Here is a 20,625-nt window from a genome sequence, read left to right as displayed (position 1 = left end):
TTTAAAAGACCTAGAGAGCTGCATCAATAATACATCATGTGGAGTACTTGGCTTGAAAGGAACAAAAAAAGCTTCACTGGACAGAAGCATCACATTTCTTTTGCAAAATATAGGTGCTTACTACCCTTCGGGGTGGCCAAGTGGTTTGAGCTTGGGACTTCCATGTTGGAGGTCTCAAGTTTGAAACCCCTTGCCAGCGAAAGCAAGGGGTTTGCCTTCTGGGTCGAGCTCGTCGCACCAAGCTTGCCTAGTGCGGGTTACCTCTCCTATGTGGTTTGCGAGTTATTGCATAGGAGCGGGGGTTTTACCTTGTGCGCACCCAAAGGGTAGCGGCTGCGGGTTTCCCTTGTAATCAAAAAAAAAAAAAATAGGTGCTTACTAAGTTCATATTTTTGGTGCAAGGAACATATTGTTAGGGAGGTCTCACAGCTTGATGATTCATAGAAACTTTTAGCTGAATGCTACCTTGTCAAAGAAATAATAATCCTTTAGTACTTTTGTGCTGCCTCCTTGGTACTAGCTTAATAAAATATCATTATCTTATAAAAAAGATTATAAACACTGTAAATGGTTGTGGCCAGCACGAATGGATGACGTAAGGTTAGGATGAAAAGGGGGAAGGGGGAATGAGCAACTCAGACGCTACAGAGCCTTCACCCCTGTTGCTCTTAATTTCGTACAGATTTGTCTTTCAACATTGTGCTTATCTATCAAAAATCTCATATTATCTTAATATTTTAATTGTATTTAGTACGATACTTCACACCTCGCATACTTACAGGTCTCACCTATCTGAATAACAATTTACTCTTCAAAGCTAGTAAGTGTGGGAAATGGAAGAAAGGAACATCTTCTTTACCACTAAAAATGTAACATAAGACCCTTATTTGCTCATTTATTTTCTTAAATAGGGTTTTAACAAGATTCCTCGAGTTATACGCTAGGTCAAAAAATTTCCAAAGAGTGATTTCCAGTCATAGTGGAACCTCAATTATCCAGCTGTGGTTTTAATTTTGGATGCCAATAATAGCATAGTTGTTTAGATGCCCTTCCTCTAAAGTATTAAGTCTTGGCTTTGAATAGGAAATACTTTGAAGATCTCCTATCAAGTAACAAGTGAAGAAATGCATAAAGATCTCATCTTACTCAGATTCAGCATTGATACATCACTGAGCAATGATACTTGATAACAATATGCATCAACATAAAAGGATTTATAAAAAAGTGGTATCCACGACAATAGGCTTCCACCAAATTGCAGACAAAGACTCCACCATTGTAAGTTTAAACAAGGGAAAAACATTAGCAGATGTGTTTTTGGATGATTTGGCTACCAGTTCAAGACTGTTCTGGAAAAAAGATGATACAACTATTAAAAATGCATGAATATGCTGCATAAACATTTTCCACGTAAATCAATTGATACCCACAAACTGGGAACACCTTCTACGCTGCAAATACGGAAATCGACAACTTATACCAATATGCAGATCATAAAAGAACTTGTTCTGCAAAGTTTTAGCCAATGGTAAAGAACAGGATAAAGATTATACATTCATCAGATACAAACATAGCCAGAATCATGGGTTGACCTAAAAGAGAAGAAGAACAGACAAACAGCAACATCTTGCAGAAATATGGTAATTCAGAAGTCCACATATTAGGTCTCAATTGAGTAATGTTGAAAGAATTTTCAAATAGGTACAAGAAAAAAGCATACCGGAACTGCTGGAGCTACAGCTGACAATTGGTGACTACTCGGGGGAGTCGGGGCAGCCACTGGTGTGGTTTGACTTCCAGATGACAACCAAGTCTGTCCCCCGGCAGGGAAAGTAGGACCATGCATTTGGGATGAAGATTGAACCTGAGAAGGCAAGTTCAGTCCACTTCATATCTGGGCAAAAGGAGGTGGTGCAAACTGAAAGAAAAAATAACAATAGAAAAAACAAAAAATTCAAGGAACCTAGTGCTATTTCTTACTGTATATGATGATGAGAATGGATTTCCAGCACCACTAACACCAGGCATGTGACTATTCAAAGGGGGATTGACTTGTTGAGGCTGTGGAATACTTGATTGGATATATGACATCTGAATTGCCTGAGATGACGGTGTTCCATGACCGGACTGGCCAGGTCTTGGGGGAAACTGCTGCATTGTTTGAGAAAACTGGGGTATTTGACCTTGACCAGGAGGCATTCCAGCATTTGGTGTTTGTCCAACAGGGCGATATTGTGGAGAGGCTGAAATTGGTGGAGCAAAGTGCTGGCCTTGCTGTGTTGATAGAGCAGGTCGAAACTATGACAACAGACGCATGATGCACTTACGATAAGTTTTCAAAGGTAACAGATAAAATAATTTTCATAAAAGCAAGATACATAGCTTACTTGCATAGGAAATGAACCAAAACCTTGAGGTGGTGTGGATCCAACTGAAGGAGGCCAAAGAGGCTGTTAAAGGAAATATCAAGATCAGAAGATTAAGACCTAATAAGAATGAATAACATTTTACATGTCTAGCACGCTAGTCACAAAGGCTAGGATGATGTGCAATTAGTGATATCCGACCATCTGAGAATGTTACAGTAAGCACAGGATACCAGATATCCTTAAAATGGTAATATAACACTTAAAATTAGCGAGCCACATTTTAGCAGGCCCCTTTGGTCTCAAGCCGACAGTTGAGGACGGAGCATGTTCAAGTTCATCTCTTCTTACATTGCTCCTTCACCACACAAATCTAGCATCTCATTCAAAATATCACAGGGGTTATCGGGGACATGCATATGAAAGATCTGGGAAAGGAGACTGAAAAAATGGAACCAATGCCTGCTGCTATCTGAGGGTGTATTTGGAAGGAAAGAAACTCAAGAATTTGTTAGAGCAAAATGGAACCTATAAATAAGTACAAAGTAGAGATGACTGGTTTTCTTTGGTGTATCATGGCAATAGCTAACGACATAGAAGCCATAATTGACTTTTTGAGTTCATTGTGTAATCTGTAATGAGACTTTCCTCTGTAAATACTTTGCAACAATTATCTGCACCTTAATACAACAACTTTACCAATCAACAAATATTCCAATTCCATTTCTTCTCATTTCTCCATTATTCTCATTTCTTTTTAAGTGATTCGGTTTGACAGTAAGATTAAATTAAAGTTCCCTTCCAGATGATAATCAGCAATCCACAATCTTTTCAACACAACAATTGTCTATGTATTTCAACAAAGGTAATACAGTCAGAGAAATTACCTGTGGACCAGATGGTGGAGGATTACTGGCCATGTCTGCACATAAACAAGTATCTGCACATTACAAATACATGATTAGCAAATCCAATATCAAATACTCACATGATTCAGAGTATACAGAAACCACATATATATTATACAAATATTTTTGTGTCATAACAAAATTTGTGCAATGATTAACTTAAAGAAAAATAGCAGCAAGCTGAAGCAGCAGTGATCTTTAAAAAGGGAAACAAAATTCTAATAAATTCAGCGAATTGGGGGATTGAAAATGCGAAATAGGCGCAGCGATAGAAGAAGTTGATAGAGAATTTACCTGGAGAGAAAATTCTCCTACCGAACAGAGGAAAAAAAATGACAATAGAGAACTGCAAAAACCGAATATAAACCCTAGCGAGCGGAGTTGGCTTCAACTCAATGTGGCTAGTCCAACAACTACTACTCTTCTTTTTATTTAACTTTATCAATTCTCTTTTTTATATACTAAGGGGTCGTTTGGTAGAGTGTATTAGGAAAAATAACGCATGCATTAGTATTGTGTATTACTAGTACTTTGTTTGGTACTCTTTTTCAACCTATGTATAACTAATGCTATACACTCTATTGTGTATTAAGGTGTGTATTGCTAATACCATGGATTTCTAGGTATTAGCAATGCAATGGTTTTAATGCATGCATTAGATTAACTATTGACAAAACTACCCTCTAAGCCTAATAATAATAATAATTATTATTATTATTATTATTATAATTATTGTAATTATTATTATAATAATAATTATAATTATTGTAATTATTATTATTATAATAATAATTATAATTATTATAATAATATTAATTATAATAATAATAATGTGGGGGTATTTTTGTAAACAAATATTTTTTAATAGTCTTTATACAAGGCTTGCTAATTCCAATACATCAAACCAAACAATGTATAAGAAATAATGCATGCATTACTAATACATCATATTCAGCATTATTCTTATACACTCTACCAAACGACCCCTAAACTATATATAACTGTCTAGGGAAGCCGGTGTTGGACAATATGACAATGTGACTGCTTCCTAGCCAAGGTAATTTAGTCACTTGTCGTTTTATTGTGCTATTTTTCATGTTATTATTATTGTTTATATAAATGGCTTTTTCGATTGTGTATTTCAAAGTTTTTCCCTTCCATTCTCATGGTGTCTTCTGTTAATAATGCATTGGTATTTTTTCCAAGTCATATTTCCCCCATATTTTGCATTTTTTTACAACAAATTTATTGGGCAATTTTGGTAAATCCATTAAATATTAGAGGTTTTTCTAATGCTTAAAAAGAATAAAAAATTGCTGACGTAAGGATATATCAATACTCGGACCCACACATCTCAAGCATATTTGCATGTCTTTTCTTAATTTTGAACATTCATAGCTATTTTTGGACTTCCTTTTTGTTGTGTCTTCGATCAAAAATTAAATATTTCATGTCGTTAAAATTAACTTATAAAATTCAAGTTGTTCCACATTTCATTACTAAGAAAAAAATATTTATCAATACTATGGTTTCAATATTGCTTATTACTAAATATTTTAAATGTGATTTTGAATATTTGATCGAGTCTCAAAATTTCATCTATGCTACATAAATTGAGATAGAAATAATAAGATATATTATCTGAAAATTATATAAAAAGTATTATAAATAACAATGATTAATAATTTAAAAACCATACAAAATTGATAAACTCTCAAATTGTTATATGTTGTGTGCTACATAAATTGAGATAAAGAAAGTAACATATATAATTTAAAAATTACGTAAAAGGTACTACTATTAGTTACAATAATTGACAGCTTAAAATATATCTGAAAATATATAAAAATTTGATCAACTTTGAAATAGAAAACATAACATATATTGGGCTCGTTCTGGCACGGGCTCCCATATCTAGTTTACATAGAGAATCGCAAGCCTCTTTTTATTCCATGTTATGTCAATTAATATATATATTTATAATATACAATAAGTGGGAATATCTACTACTTAGCACATGACAAGTGTTGGATGATATGTGATTCATAGTGTTGTACATTCTTCTTTTATGGTTATACCTTTAAAATGTATATTACTACCATTTAATTACCTACTACTTTATTAGCCAAAAAGTTTGACCTCATTTGGGCCCATTTATTATTTATATGTTTTCAATTTTCAATATATGTTGTTTATCTAATTCTTTTTTCAACCTTTTATTTTAAACTTCTTGAAATTTAATTACCTATTTATTACTCTCTCCATGCACTTTTAATTGTTATGATTTCCTTTTTTAGAGTCAAACTATAAGAATTTTAACTAATATTTTACAATGTGTTTTTTTCATCATATTCATAGGCAAAAAATAACAATTTATAGTACTTTTTGTATAGATTTTGCATAGCTAATTTTTTTAAAAAAATATCGAATTAATACAATCTGATTTAACTTTAAAATTAGTCAAATGGACTTTCAAAAAGCGCAACATGACAAATACAAGTGGACAGAGAGAGTATATTTTAGCTACAAAATATATTAGAGGTACAAATTTTTAAAAAAATTAAATTTTTATTGCGTTGACTCTTGAAATCTTATCATTGTCATATGAATTTGAACAAATTATATATTATTAAAAGTTACATAAAAGATGCTATAAATCACAATAATTAGCAATTAAAAATATTAGTAAATCATATAAGAAATTTGGTTGGCTAATTGGAATAGAATAAGAACATGTACTATTTGAAAATAACGTCAAAATTTCTAGAATACACAATAAATTAACAACTGAAAATATTTATGATTATTCACGTGAATTGAAACATGAGTAACCTATATTATTCAAAACTAACGCAAAAATACTATAAATAACAACAATTTAATAACTTCAAATATATTTTTAAGAAAACATATAAAAAATCGACTGATCTTCAAATTCCATTTATATCACATAAATTAAAACAAAAAAAATAATATTTATTGGGCCCGTGCTGGCACGGGCACCAAATATCTATATATATGTGTCACAAATGAAAAAGTCCCAATCAAGGCAGCAACATATATCATTTACAAATGACTTAAAAAGCATTAAAAATTACAATAATTACCAATTTAAAATATTTAAAACCTATATAATACAATACATTGACTCTCAAAATTCTATCAGGCTCAAATATATTGGGACAAAAAAAATAACACATATCATTTTAAAATTACCAAAAAAGTATTATAAATAATAATAATTAACAACTTAAAATATCTGAAAGACATTTTAAAAGGGTTAATTTTGTAATTTTATCCATATCACATAAATTAGGACAAAGTGACCAGTAATGTACGTTATTTGAAAGTTACATAAAAATATTATAAATCACAATAATTAATAACTTAAAACATTTTTAAAAAAATATGAAAATTTGGATGACTCTCCAAATTTAATTTGTGTCACATAAATTGAGACAACAAAAATAACATATATTGGGTCCATTTTAATTTATTTGTCTTATTTTTAATTTTTTTTTATATTTAAAAATTGCGTAAAAATACTATAAATCATAATAATTGACAACATAAAATATGTTTTGAAAAAAAATACAAAAAATTCCACTGATTCTTGAAGTGAATCTATCGTAAAAATACTATAAATCATGATAATTGACAACATAAAATATGTTTTGAAAAAAAATACAAAAAATTCCACTGATTCTTGAAGTGAATCTATCGTAAAAATACTATAAATCATGATAATTGTGACGTTAAAAGAAATATCATATTTTCTTAAATAATATAAATAAATATTATATCGCTACACGCATGACATATTTATCCCATCTCATGAATAAATTAAGACTTCAAATTTTCAGACGAGTTTAAATTAAGAAATCTATTTGATTTTAGAAGTTTATGTAAAAAAAAAGTTTCAGGAATTAAATATTAGTCTTTTAAGTATAGATGATAATAACTTTGATCTATCTAAAGAAGATTTTAAAAGAAAATATTTGGATCGAAAGACATAAATTAGAAAATTGGTTCAAAGAATATTTTATTATTCTGAACATACTCAAAATATTTTATTAGAGGAGCATGAACACGTAATTACCAATAGTTATAATGGTAAAAAATTTTATGAATAGCATATTAATGATTATACTTATATAGATAAATGTATTCCATTGTACATAAAATGCCAATGTATAGTATTATTTATGAAGTTAACAAAAATAGTGATAAAAGTATTGCCAACATGATTACTGCAGAATTTACCGATCAATTAAAAGGCTAGTGGAATAATTATTTAAGCTTTGAGTAACATAGAGAATTTTAAAAGCTATCAAATAAAAAAAAAGTAATGAACAAGTAGTTCAAAATATTGTTTATACCCTAGTTCTAAATATTATAGAATATTTTTCAAGAAAACGATTGGATAACAATGAAACCATCATAATTATATTACAGAATTTGAGGTGTAAGACTATTGACACCTCTATTTTATTCAAATAAGACACAACGTTGTGGTAACTCAAAAAATAATAAATTAATTTAATTAAAAAGAATTTAAGGAAAAAATATTTTAGGAGTCGCCGCCTATTTTAGGATAATTAGGAAATCAATTAATTATTTAACAAAAAATGTTTATGAAACCAATAGATTCTAGGTAAGATTTCAAGTGATTCCGAAAAGAAAGTATTAGCATCCTTCAGAATCCTCAATTGTGGGTCCCGACTGAACACATTATTACAAATTGAGGAGGAGATAAAGATAATGTACAAATATAATAAATATGTAGTATAAGCAAATATCAAAACAAAATAATTAATAATAATATAAAAAATGGCCTAATGTTTGTCGAACGTCAATAATATACATAACAATGAATAAAAAAATATCATTCGAACTTTGTTCGAATAGCTTCTTCACGAAGCAACTTTGGTACCTGTAAAAACACCTTGTAGAAGTGTTAGTAATGGATAAATATGAACCAAAATAAATGAAAGAAATAATAACTCAAAAATAAACTCGTCTTATTAATCTTGGAGGCCTTGAAAATCGACGGTAAGTTCTCCATCGATCAATTTTAAAAATATAATGTATATAAACTTAAGCTAATATTTCTGTCTTTAAAAAGGGGAGGTTTCGAAAATCGACGGAGAGATTTTTCATTGACCATTTTAACTAGTTTGGGTTAATCACTTTAGTAATACAACAAAAATAAACGAAATCAAATTTAAGAATATAACATCCAACAAAACATTAATGAATACTTGATTAAATTAGTATTAACCATGAAAATGATCAACCCAAATTAGAAACATCTTTTTAACAAGAAACAAATAACTATAAAATCAAATTGTTAATAGAAAATATCTCAAAGAAAAGAAAAAATATCGGATCTCTTTAAGAAATAACTAAAATAATCAAAAGCAAATACAAACGATAATAAATAATCACTATTAAAGCGAAATAATGGAGACAATAGCATAAAAACTAAAAATTAATACAAGCATAACACAACAATTATATCTAGGATAAGAACAAAGCAAATCTACAAAAAAAAAACAATAATATAAAGAGAAACAAAAGAAAGATAGATTTGTGTTATTGTTTGGAGATCATCAAGACGGATTTGCCGAAGACAAGGGTGAAGGTTACTTGTTTATTCAACGAAGTTTAGACAGAGTTTGAACAATGGTTGAGTCTGGTTCGTTGTTCAGAGCTCGTCGATTCGCTGGAGTCAGCGAAGGGAGAAGTGAATAGTAGTGGGTCTGATTTTGAATTTGATGCTCTAATGGTGGTATTGTTTGTTGGTGGTGTGAGTGAAGGGAAGAAGGAGGAGAAACGAGAAAAGAAGATGGGTAACAAGGTTGGAATCTTAGGTGGAGCTCTCCGAGCTGATGGTGGCTTCAAGTGTGTTTTGTTGCTGTGGAGGTTGGTATTCGCCGAAGCGGCGAAGGTGAGAAAGAACAATGGAGTTTTGGGGTTGTATGGTTCGGTGATTGGAGGCTATTTCACTAGAAAAAAAATGAATTCTATGGTGTTAAAATGGATGAAAATAAATAGCAAAAATAAACTGATGTGTGGTTTGTTTGCTGCTCCAGTAGAGAAGAAGAGTAAAAGAATTAGGTTGTTTGTGAGGTTTCTGGCAGTGGTGGACCAAAAGGAAAAATGGAATTTGATTAATCTAAAAAAAAAAAAATTCACTACCCTCTTTACTTTGGAACCAAGCACGGATTTAAATAAGAAATTTAAAATCACCTTTTGCACAATACCATCGGCTCAAAATCGTGTGCCCAAAACCATTGGTTAATAAATATTTGTGTATGCGATTCTTTATTTGTATTTAAATGTATTTTTTGGACTGCTAAAAATATCAAAATGAATATTAACAAATGTAGCGAATAAAATGAATATTAACAAAATTAACAAATGTACAAATGTAGCGAATAAAATGAATATTAACAAATGTACCAATGACATGTAAAAAATATAATTTAACAAAGAATCATGATTTAATCAAACTGAACAAATATTGTGAATATATTCAACCGACTGTGACCAAAACAATGTAATCAAAGTTGATCAACAAAAGTTCAAATATTATGAGAAAGAGGGATAATTATCGATAAATTGTATTAAAATTGCAAAACATGTATTTTGAACGATTTAACGAATAAAATACTTGGAAGTATTAACTTTAAAAATATTAGGCCAAAATTGAGTATCAACAACTTCCCCCTTTGTTTGATTAGGATCGATGTAAGAGATCATAGTAAAAAAAGTTGACAAAATCCAATTTTGGTTTAATAAACTTTGAACAAAATGACATGACACGTTAGTAGAGCTTTTGAACAATACTCTACGTCCGTCAACGGGGCTCAAAATAATAAACAAAAAGGCAAGGATTGATCGGATACTAAAAACTCACATACCTTCGACGTTATTTTCAAAATTGTACAATGAAAAATTGTGTACCTCTTTGAAAGGAAGATGATTCAAATAACATGTCACTTTGGATGAGGTGACAACTTAATTTGTCTCTTGAAAGGCAGACGACCCAACTATAACATGTCAGTTTGAACGAAGTGAAAACCCAACGTGTCTCTTGAAAGGCAGACGTCCAACTTGAATGTGATAGGTCACTTTGAATGAGGTGACAACTCAACTTGAAAAAAATAACATGTAACTTTGAATGAGGTGGGAACCCAACACATCTCTTGAAAGGTAGACGACCCAAATTTGTCACGACCCAACCCACCGAGACGTGCGGGCACCCAATTTAACACCTAAGTAGGAGAACCATCACCATCATATCCCAATAGTTAAAACATGCGGAAACTTAACTTAAAACGGAGATAAATGAAATCATAGTGTTTTTATAAATGAAAACCTTCTTAAACAAATTTGGATTAAGACTTGTAAAGTAATTAACCCCCAAGGATCTAGTCTAAACAGGTACAAGAGCTACTAAGAGTACAACATGACATAATAATGAAAAGACAAAGCTTTCACCATGCGGAAGGAAAAGTTAAAGCTGCTGGAGAACTCTTCGTCTTCATCTAATGAAACATCACCAACTTGCATCCAGACTATGCTAAAAAGGCATAGCAAGAGTAGTATCAGTACAAAACCACACATACTGGTAGACATCATCGGTCAACCCGACGCCCACCACATAACATAAGAAACACTAGCAAGAATATGCAATAAACCACTCGCTTCTCCACCTTTACCCTCTCTCGATACCTCGGAATTACACTAGCACCCTTACTACTAACCACCTTTTTAGTCAACTTAACTTACTAGGTTCTTGATCTTAGCCTAACCATCCTAATGCATAGAAAAGTCCACGAATACAACTACAAGCGTTTTGACTCGCCACTCACGACATACCCTTACCTTATCTTTTAGGTTACCCTACCCTTACCACATGGCACATTGCATCAGGCTTTCTAACCACCAATCACAAATTCCTTCCTCCAAGGTGAAATCCACCTAAGTAATTACATCCCATACACTAACCCCACTTCTCTCCCTTACAACACACGGACAACCCTTGCTCTCAATTATTACAACCCTTGAACCCTTGGCCTTCCCGATTCATTCAACAACGAGATACGTAACAAGTTTACTTAACATAAAAGAACAATCAAATATAAGTCCTCATAACCATATAACAACTCCGGAGAATTACAATATCAATTATCATTACGAACCACAGACAATTTCACGATCCTCAAGATACACAATTATGTCAAGTTATTGGTCCTCTCATGGAACCCAAACCCAAACTGTTAGCATACAGGAACGTGGTACCCAATCCAATGTTTATGTCGAAACGTGGCAACCGATCCCATATTTATGTCGGAACGTGGCAACCGATCTAAGTTAGTGTGTCGGAACACAACACCTGATCCATTCAACAAGCCACAATCACAATCATAATCACAATCACAAGCACATTCACATAATCATACAACCAAGTCATGATTCATGGCGTTCATCATTCCTCTATCTCATTAATAGTATGATTAATAACGCCACATTGCATACAAACTCGTATTATAATGAAGCAAGAACACCATATATCACAAAATCATGAAATTACAACCATCACAATGAAATATTCATCAACATATATCACTTTAACAATAATTCGACCAACTTAGCCCTAGTTCATCACCTAAGGATTCTTGCTATGATTAAGTCATCTTTTGTTCGGTGCACGAAGGCCTACGTATAAATCCTACCATTGATCTACATTATATTATGAAGTGAGCACATATTTATAACTACTCAATTAGCAAAACCTAGCCTACCTGGGCGCCAAGCAGCTGCTCCGAGTTTTTGACTTCGATTCTAATTTCCGAATTTCGTGATGGTGATCTTGATCGAAAATTTGCTATCCACCGCGCTCCTTACGCTAGAAATCTCCTTCTCCTTCCTTCCCAAGCTTAGAGTAGCTTTTTGGGGGTTTCTCGGGTGATTTATGTCTAAATTAGGTATGTTAGGAAGAAGGAGAAAATAAGATTTCACGTTATTTACATTTTGTCTCACCTATCTCACTCTGGCACCAGCTTACCCCGCTGTGGCGCCGCCGCCCTAGCGGCATCTGGCCCGCCCTGGCGGGACAATGGCCCAGTAACTTCTGAGGTTTTGCTTTTCCTAAATAACGACGGTTCAGGTCGTTACAATAGATACCAATTTACTCCTCGTTCGTCCCCGAACAACTAGTTCACGAATCATTACGCACCCTACCTCCAAGTATTTTTAACTAACAACTCGGTCCATTACAAATCACGGATGGGGATGACTTTTCAAGTCTGGATCATGAAAGGGTCTATACTCAAGGGACCGGTTAGGGACATGATGCAGCACCTGGAAAAGAATTTAGTCCCAAATTACACAGCCTGACCCCGCCAGGGCGGCAACCCTTCCACTGAGGCGGGGCCGCTGTGGCAAGGATACTCCCGCTAAAGCGGGATATTGGAAAACAGTACAGGGGGAATGAGGAATGATTTCCTCATTTCTCCCTTTTTCCCTTACTCAAACTCTCTCAAAACCTCTCGATCACTTCTCTTTCGGATGTCAAATCAAAGGTAAACTTCGTGTTCCTTATGCTATTTACTGTAACACTTACTTAACTCTGATTTCATATTGGTAAACAATAGATTAGAAACAATTTTTGGGGGTCGATATTTGAAAATGAACATAGGTTGCTAGTTTGATAGAAAAACGTAGCATGGGCACTTCCCTTACGTCCCCAACGTCTCCACAACGTTCTGGGCGTAAGGATTTTGTAGAAACACGGTCGAATTGTTACAAAAATGTGTGGGGGAGGTTGAAGGGTCTCTTGATAGAAAACTCGGATTTGGGCACTATTTAGGGGTTATTTTGCTTAAATAATTGCATATTTTGATTCTAGGGTAGTTAATATACTCTGATCTGCTGAAATTCTGTCGAAAATGGGGATTTTGGGACGAAGAGGTGCCATGATCGTGCCTAGTGTTAGTCCCAGATGAAGGCCGTTGTGGCAGCCTCCACCCCACTGTGGCGGCCTCCATTATCCCGCCCTGGTGGGATTATGGCCGTTGTGGCGGGATATGCCAGGCCAGTGGCCTGCATTTCTTATGATAGAAAATTTCTCCCTTCCCTTCTTAACCTTAAATTGTTTATTCCTATCGTGTTCTAACGCAAATCTTCCATAACTTGCATGCTTATCTAATGGCATGTCTAACTGAAGAAGATTTGCCTTTCGTTCGATTTCCCGATGCCGCTAGTCGGGAAAGCTATCACGACAACCGAAATACAAAATTCTGCTGTGAGCGGGGTTTCTACTTACTCAGCCTGGAGGAAAAAAACCTGCTTTCTATACTCACTTGATGAAGTTCGGGTGGGTTCCACTGACCGGGGTTCCCCCCTGCCGCACGTGCCGACTAGGTGAGGGAGTTCTATGTTATCCTGCCAACCGTCCGCTCAGACGATCCTCACCCCATCATCCGCATCTAGGGAGTTGACATCCCTCTGACTACTACTGCTATAAATGAGGCACTAGAGTTGCCTGAGGTCTCGAACGCGGAGTACGAGGCCAAGCTGAGGAAGATGGATCTGGGTTGGCTGAGGGACACCCTGATTGAGCCTGCGCGCCGGGACCAGGTCTACTAGGTTACCACAGAGGGTATCACTAGCACGAACTGGTCACCGGATGCTAAGAGGTGGCTACACTTGGTTACTAGGAGGATCCGCCCGTTGGGCAACCGTACCGACGTGACATTTCCTCGAGATTTGGTGGTGGCGTGCGCCATAAAGGGTATAGAGCCAAATGTGGGGGAACAAATTATCTCAGAATGGATGATGTTCTATCGGGGCAACAAGTTGGTTTTCTTCCTACCGGGACATATCACCGCACTATGCAAACGGGCGGGGGTGCCACTTCTTGACACCAATAAGGTATTTCCTATGTATCCCCCCCTTACCCTTTTTTTGGTTAGGTCAGGTTCTACTTCCAGGAGCAAAAGAACGAGGCTGGACAGGGCCAACAACAGTCAGGCGGCCGCAGAGTCGGACGATGAGGGAGGCGACGACACTCGTCCCATCGGGTCCCAGCCTCTCCACTCAGCTGCTTAGGTAGATGAGGACTTGACAATTGTTCGGAGGAGAATGGGTTGCCCTATTGCTGACACCACTCCTGTTCCCCCTAGTAGTTCCCTAGAGCTTGAGATTCTCCGTCGCGAGCTACGCCAGAAAAGGAGGAAGGGTCTAGCGAGAAACCGTCTGCTGGTTCGGATCTAGAAGGCGGTGAAAATCATGTTCACTTGCATCTCCCCCGAGCAGGAGATTCCCATAGTGGATAAGGGAGATTTCTATCCGTTCTCTTACCTAGAGGAGGCCATGACAGGCCTGGTTCCCCCAGAGGATCTAGACTCTGACACCGACACCTCTCAGTCCCAGGGTTCCTGATTGTTTGTTCGCCTCTTTTTGGGCTTGTACTTTTGGACATACTTTGTTTTTATCTTTTCGCCTTTCCTTATTTTTTTGTAAGCACATGGATGCTAGTTTTTGCTATCTGGTACAACAAATATTTATTTACTAAGGTTATGACTTACTGTTCTACTGCTGAGTACTGATTGAATTGCATAGATTAGCCTTGATACTATTTGGGGTCCTTATTGGGTAACTTGGAAAAGCATGAGGAGGGAGGCTGAGGTTCTGCCTTGCCTCATCCCGCTTAGATGAAACCAGAGTCCGGGCCAAGATTTTTCTGGGTTTTTTTTTCTCTTTCCTAAATTTCACAGGTTCCCAGCTTTACCAAACAAATTTTTGGATATCTCTCTAAGCTAGGAGAAATCCTAGACTACTCCAAGTCAAACCCACGATACATGAGTCAATCTGTTCTTATTAATTCAACACCACAACCCACACATCCCCAGGATACATCCAGACACTCACACGGTTATTACACAAGCGCGAGGCACGTTCAGATCTTCCTTACGAACTACCTCGCAGCTTTATCTAAGCCCTTGCATCGAGCTCAATCGGGTTCTTCTTTTCACCACAAGTTTCACGAAACTCAAGCAGTTGCAACTTGCATAACTTCCACAACTAGGCCAACTATTGTACATATCAAAGTCCGGACACACATTTATTGCACTTAATCATATCATCACATTCAAACAAATACAACTTTCACATTCACAATTAATTTAGACAACCAAAAGGCACACATTCACAGACAAGTCTAATTTATTAGTTAGTTCGCTCCATGGATGACCATTACTGGTTATCTATGCACTTACACCGCCCCTATGCCAGTATCCAATTGGAATCTTCTCCGTTCCAATTTGCTTGCTTGTGTCCCTTCAGTCATAACCACGACGTCTAGTTCACTTTGTTGATATACCAATTGGACTCAACTCATACCACAAACGACATTCGCAAGAGAGGAGAGAAAATGTGGAACAACTTCCTAGCCTCCTGAAGATTAGATGTGGACGTCAACACACCAATCCGTAAGAGTCTATTCCACATTTTACTCTTGTACAAGGAGACAGGTAACCTGGGCTCTGATACCAATCTGTCACGACCCAACTCACCGGGCCATGCAAGCACCCACTCTAATACCTAAGTAGGAGAACCCTCATATCCCAATAGTTAAAACATGCGGAAACATAACTAAAAATAGAGATAAATGAAATCACAATGTTTTTATAAATGAAAACCTTCTTAAACAAATTCGGGTTAAGACTTGTAAAATAATTAACACCCCAAGAATCTAGTCTAAACAAGTACAAGAGCTACTAAGTGTCACGACTCGAGAGCACCCCTTAGTCGTAACACGACGTACTCGACCCCGAAGGGGTCTAATTCAAGCCTCTTAGCATTCATAACATTAGATACATAGAAATAGTGAGGAATTTAAAACTTTTCTTTAATAAATCCAACATCAAAAGACATTTATAAAGCAACGGAATACTAAGTCTCACATGGCCATCTTAGACAAACTTTAACAAGATAGGGTTACGGCCCTTTACAATCGAAGTCTTAACAAAGTCTTAAACATAAAAACTAGAAACATAAAATCCTTGTCCTCGACATATAAGGACATACCAAAAGAGGTCTTGAGAGAACTCTAATCCCAAGCTTTCCTAGAGAAAGCAATCACTTGCCGGAACCTACACTTGTAGTAAAAATAAGAAAATATGGGTTAGCACACAAAAATATACTAAGTATGATGACCATGCAAAAATATGCTTTAAAAGAGACATTTGTTTGAAAGTCATGGTAGTATGCCATTTCTGATAAAACTTCATAAACATGATAATAGAGGCATAATAATCAACACAACCAACATACAAGTCCTTTATCACAATATAGACATGTTCAACTCATATAACCCATTTTCTTTACCTTTAGCCTTTCACCTCAAGTAACCCTTAGGCAACACCTTGTGCAATGTATGGATAGCGTCCCATACCACCACCCGCACTAAGGTACCACCTTAAGATCACCAAAAGTGAACTTACCATTCATCCTTTCCACCTTTACACAATAAAGCATTTAAGAGACATAAACATTATATGAATCACATCATCACATTAAGACCAACATCTAAGACAACTCTAAGTAATACTTGTGCAATGTGCAAGTAGCATCCCATACTACTACTCACACTAAGTACTCATTTGAAGTCACCATAGGCAAGGCACATTCATATAGAATAGACATGACAAGTAAGTATCTCATAATACAATCCAAGTATAACATGCATCTTTACATTTAAGTATTTAAACCAACATTCTTCATTAGATTCATTTAGGACACATTCATGCATTTAGAGGACTTTCATACATTAATTTTGGAAAACCAATATGCATTTTCAAACATAGAAGACAAGCTATAGTCACAATACACTCATAAGATAGTAATATAAATACCTTAGCAACCTCTAAGAACACTTGTGCAATGTATGGTTGGCATCCCATAATACCAACCTTACTAAGCATTCCTTGAAGCCACGTATTCATTTCCATTAATCTTCAAGCTTACCATAATCCATAGTCATAAATGAGGAATTATACAAGTACATGAACTAAACATAAGGAAAGTCATCTATAACACCTTCCATTCATTATACATAGATAAATTCATATCTCATTATACCATAAGGAAACCATTCCATAACATCCTAATAAGTCTACTTGTGCAATGTATAAAGTGAAGTCCCATACCCCTATTCCTACTAAGTAAACCCATTAAGAAGTCATAGTATAGTTCCTATCATATTCATTATCTTATTGCTATTAGGGAATATTAGCCATAACCGACATAGACCATGTGAGCTACATGGAATCCGGTGTCATATAACCCCACACCGAAAGAAGGCGTTCTTACTTGTCGAAGGTAGAACTAATTATATTTAGCTTCTAAGTGGATCCACTAGCTAAGTCCTATGTTTGGCACATAGTTATGGGATAGAGAGATTGCTACTAGAAACCCAACCTATTGCATTAGCGGAGGAGCTTCCATCTCATGAGTTTACTATAGATGACCCAACCTATTGCATTAGCGGAGGGATCTTTTCCTTATTGTCCATATCCACTCGGTACTAGGCATTATTTCCTAATTATACATAATTAGTATCGAATTGTATCTACATGTGTGAAGGCATACTTTACCCTTCGTTCAATACAACTCACTAAAGTAGCTCATAGATTCATTTAGGTGAGAACTACCTTTCACCTTAGAATCAACATTAGTATGTGAGAATAACTATCACACCAAGATCATGTGTTCTCATGAGAATGGACTTTCAATCAACACAATAGGATCAAAATGGTTATGTACATTTCATGCATAATGATGTGTAAAGGTGCATATGAGAACTATACTTTCAATTAACACCATTGATACACCATAATCATGTTTATGCATGGTGTGTGTAATTGTCCTTGCAATGACACAAACAACAACATTATCATCCTAGACACTTCATTCATAATTAAGTGTAAGGGCAAGGGAAGAATGGCCTTTCAACAATACCACAATATACACAATATTCATGTGACCTTCAACTTCCAAGTAAATCATGAGTTCACACACAATCTTGTCGACATGCACAAACCTTCACAATATTCCTTTCAAGGGTTATGGATCAACTCATCCCAACATATAGCAATAGCATAATAGATAAGGGAATACCATGATCCGACAACTCATCAATACATTAATCACATCATGATTGACACTCTATACTTCACGTATTCATCAACATGCACATAATATCATGATCAAGTCAAATCATGTTTAGAAGCATTACCCTAAACCAATTCGAGTCTAGGTGATCTAGTCTAAGGCATTAAATTGAGAAATTCATCATTCTTGGAGGATCACATTTAAACCCTCAATTGCCTCTTTCATGACATAACCCTAGAATCTTAGGTTAATCAAGAATACATGTAGAATTATATTAACATCAAGTAACTACATCATAATTAAACACCTCCATCTTTCAAGTGGATCAACATCTCTAACACAAGTCTACTACAACAAGTACTTAGGTCAAACTTGCCCATTCAAGGCTATGATCACAAATCCTCAATTCACCAACAATTCACCATAATTAGTCATAGATGATGATACAAGTCAACAATCTAAATCAATCTAGGCATAAATCATCAACATTCATTCATAATCAACAAACCCACTTCATAAGGCACAATTTAGGAATTGAGAAAAATCATGGGTTCATAGAGTATTTTCATCTTAAATCGTCAATTAAACATCAATATAATCAGAGTTTATCATTTGAAAACGTTTGATGCAAGAACCCATGAGGTTGAGTGAAACTTAGGGTTTTTCATGAAACTTGAAACCTTTGAAACTTCTTTGAAATTGACTCTAGGGTGAAAACTAACCCTAGATGAAGGATCACCATACCTTTTACTTGAAGAATCCCACGAAAATCTACCCAATAGCCTTCCTCTTCAAGCCCCTAAGTCTTCTTCTCCTCTTGGTCTTCAATGGAGTTCTTAGAGAGAAGATATTTTGGGAGAGAGGGTTTTTGATTTGGGTTGTTTTGAATAAAGGAGTAAAATGAAGTGTTTTAGGACTAGAAACTATTTATATTTATGATATAAACAACATAAAATCAACCCCACATAATAAAACATTAAAACAAAATTACTTAAAAACCCCTCAATTGGGCAGCCCCGTCAGGAAGAAAGTCCACTCCTACGGACCGTGAAAGGGGACCACGGCACGTGAAGGTACCCGTTGTCCTCTTGGGCAGTGTCTCCTTGTTGCCTTGCTAATCCCAAGATGTTAAGGCATCTTCACGGACCACTTCACGGTCCGTGGTCAAGGCCACTAGCCGTGAGAGTGGCCATGGTCTTGGGGCAGAAGCTTGGCCTCAAGGCCTTGCCTCATAATTGCCCAAGTGATCTTCACAGACCACTTCACGGTTCGTGGTAAATACCACTGGCCGTGAAAGTGGCCGTGGTCACGAGGCAGTACTTGTCCAAGGTTGGGCAGCCTTGGCCTTTTGCTTAAGCCTTACCCCTTTGGCTTGGCACTTGCCCTTTCAACTCGGAACCAACATTAAGAAGGGTCTTTCAACTATGGAGTCTATCACGTACCTTGACACTCACGATTAGGCTCTAGTTCATCCTACCATTTTACGGGTCGCTACACTAAGAGTACAACAAGACATAATAATGAAAAAACAAAGCTTCCACCATGCGGAAGGAAAAGTAGAAGCTGCTGGAGAACTCTTTGTCTTCATCTAATGAAACATGACCAACCTGCATCCAGACTATGCCAAAAAGGCATAGCAAGAGTAGTATCAGTACAAAATCACATGTACTAGTAGGCTTCATCGGTCAACCTGACTCCCACCGCATAACATCAGAAAACAACTAGCAAGAATATACAATAAACCACTCGCTTCTCCACCTTTACCATCTCTAGAATACCTCAAAATTACACTAACACCCTTACTACTAACCACCTTTTCAGTCAACTTACTTACTAGGTTCTTGATCTTAGCCTAACCATCCTAACACATAGAAAAGTCCACGAATACAACTACAAGCGTTTTGACTCGCCACTCACGACATACCCTTACCTTCTCTTCTAGGTTACCCTGCCCTTGCCACATGGCACATTGCATCAAGCTTTCTAACCACTAACCACAAATTCCTTTCTCCAAGGTGAAATCCACCTAAGTAATTATCTCGTACACTACCCCCACTTCTCGCCTTTCCAACACACGGACAACCCTTGCTCTCAATTATTATGACCCTTGAACCCTTGGCCTTCCCGATTCATTCAACAACGAGAAACATAACAAGTTTACTCAA

At 35.7% G+C, this 20,625-nt stretch overlaps 1 protein-coding gene across 3 annotated transcripts in view; it reads right to left on the bottom strand.

Annotated features, from left to right (window-relative positions):
- LOC102588653 (pre-mRNA-processing protein 40A-like) overlaps nt 1-3,695 on the bottom strand; it is a 44,963-nt gene extending 41,268 nt beyond the window's left edge. For all 3 annotated transcript variants that reach the window (XM_006343372.2, XM_006343371.2, XM_015306954.1), the window contains exons 1-5: nt 3,569-3,695; nt 3,254-3,306; nt 2,388-2,450; nt 1,981-2,298; nt 1,721-1,864 (exon numbers count right to left, since the gene is read on the bottom strand). In XM_006343372.2, the coding sequence (XP_006343434.1) occupies nt 1,721-1,864; nt 1,981-2,298; nt 2,388-2,450; nt 3,254-3,286 (558 nt within the window). In that variant the 5' untranslated portion in view covers nt 3,287-3,306; nt 3,569-3,695. The remainder of the gene's footprint in view (nt 1-1,720; nt 1,865-1,980; nt 2,299-2,387; nt 2,451-3,253; nt 3,307-3,568) is intronic.
- Between the last annotated feature and the right edge of the window lie 16,930 nt (nt 3,696-20,625).

Source organism: Solanum tuberosum, unplaced genomic scaffold (assembly GCF_000226075.1).
Source record: "Solanum tuberosum cultivar DM 1-3 516 R44 unplaced genomic scaffold, SolTub_3.0 scf00043, whole genome shotgun sequence".
NCBI classification, from domain to species: domain Eukaryota; kingdom Viridiplantae; phylum Streptophyta; class Magnoliopsida; order Solanales; family Solanaceae; genus Solanum; species Solanum tuberosum.
This window is presented reverse-complemented; position numbering and strand designations above follow the sequence as displayed.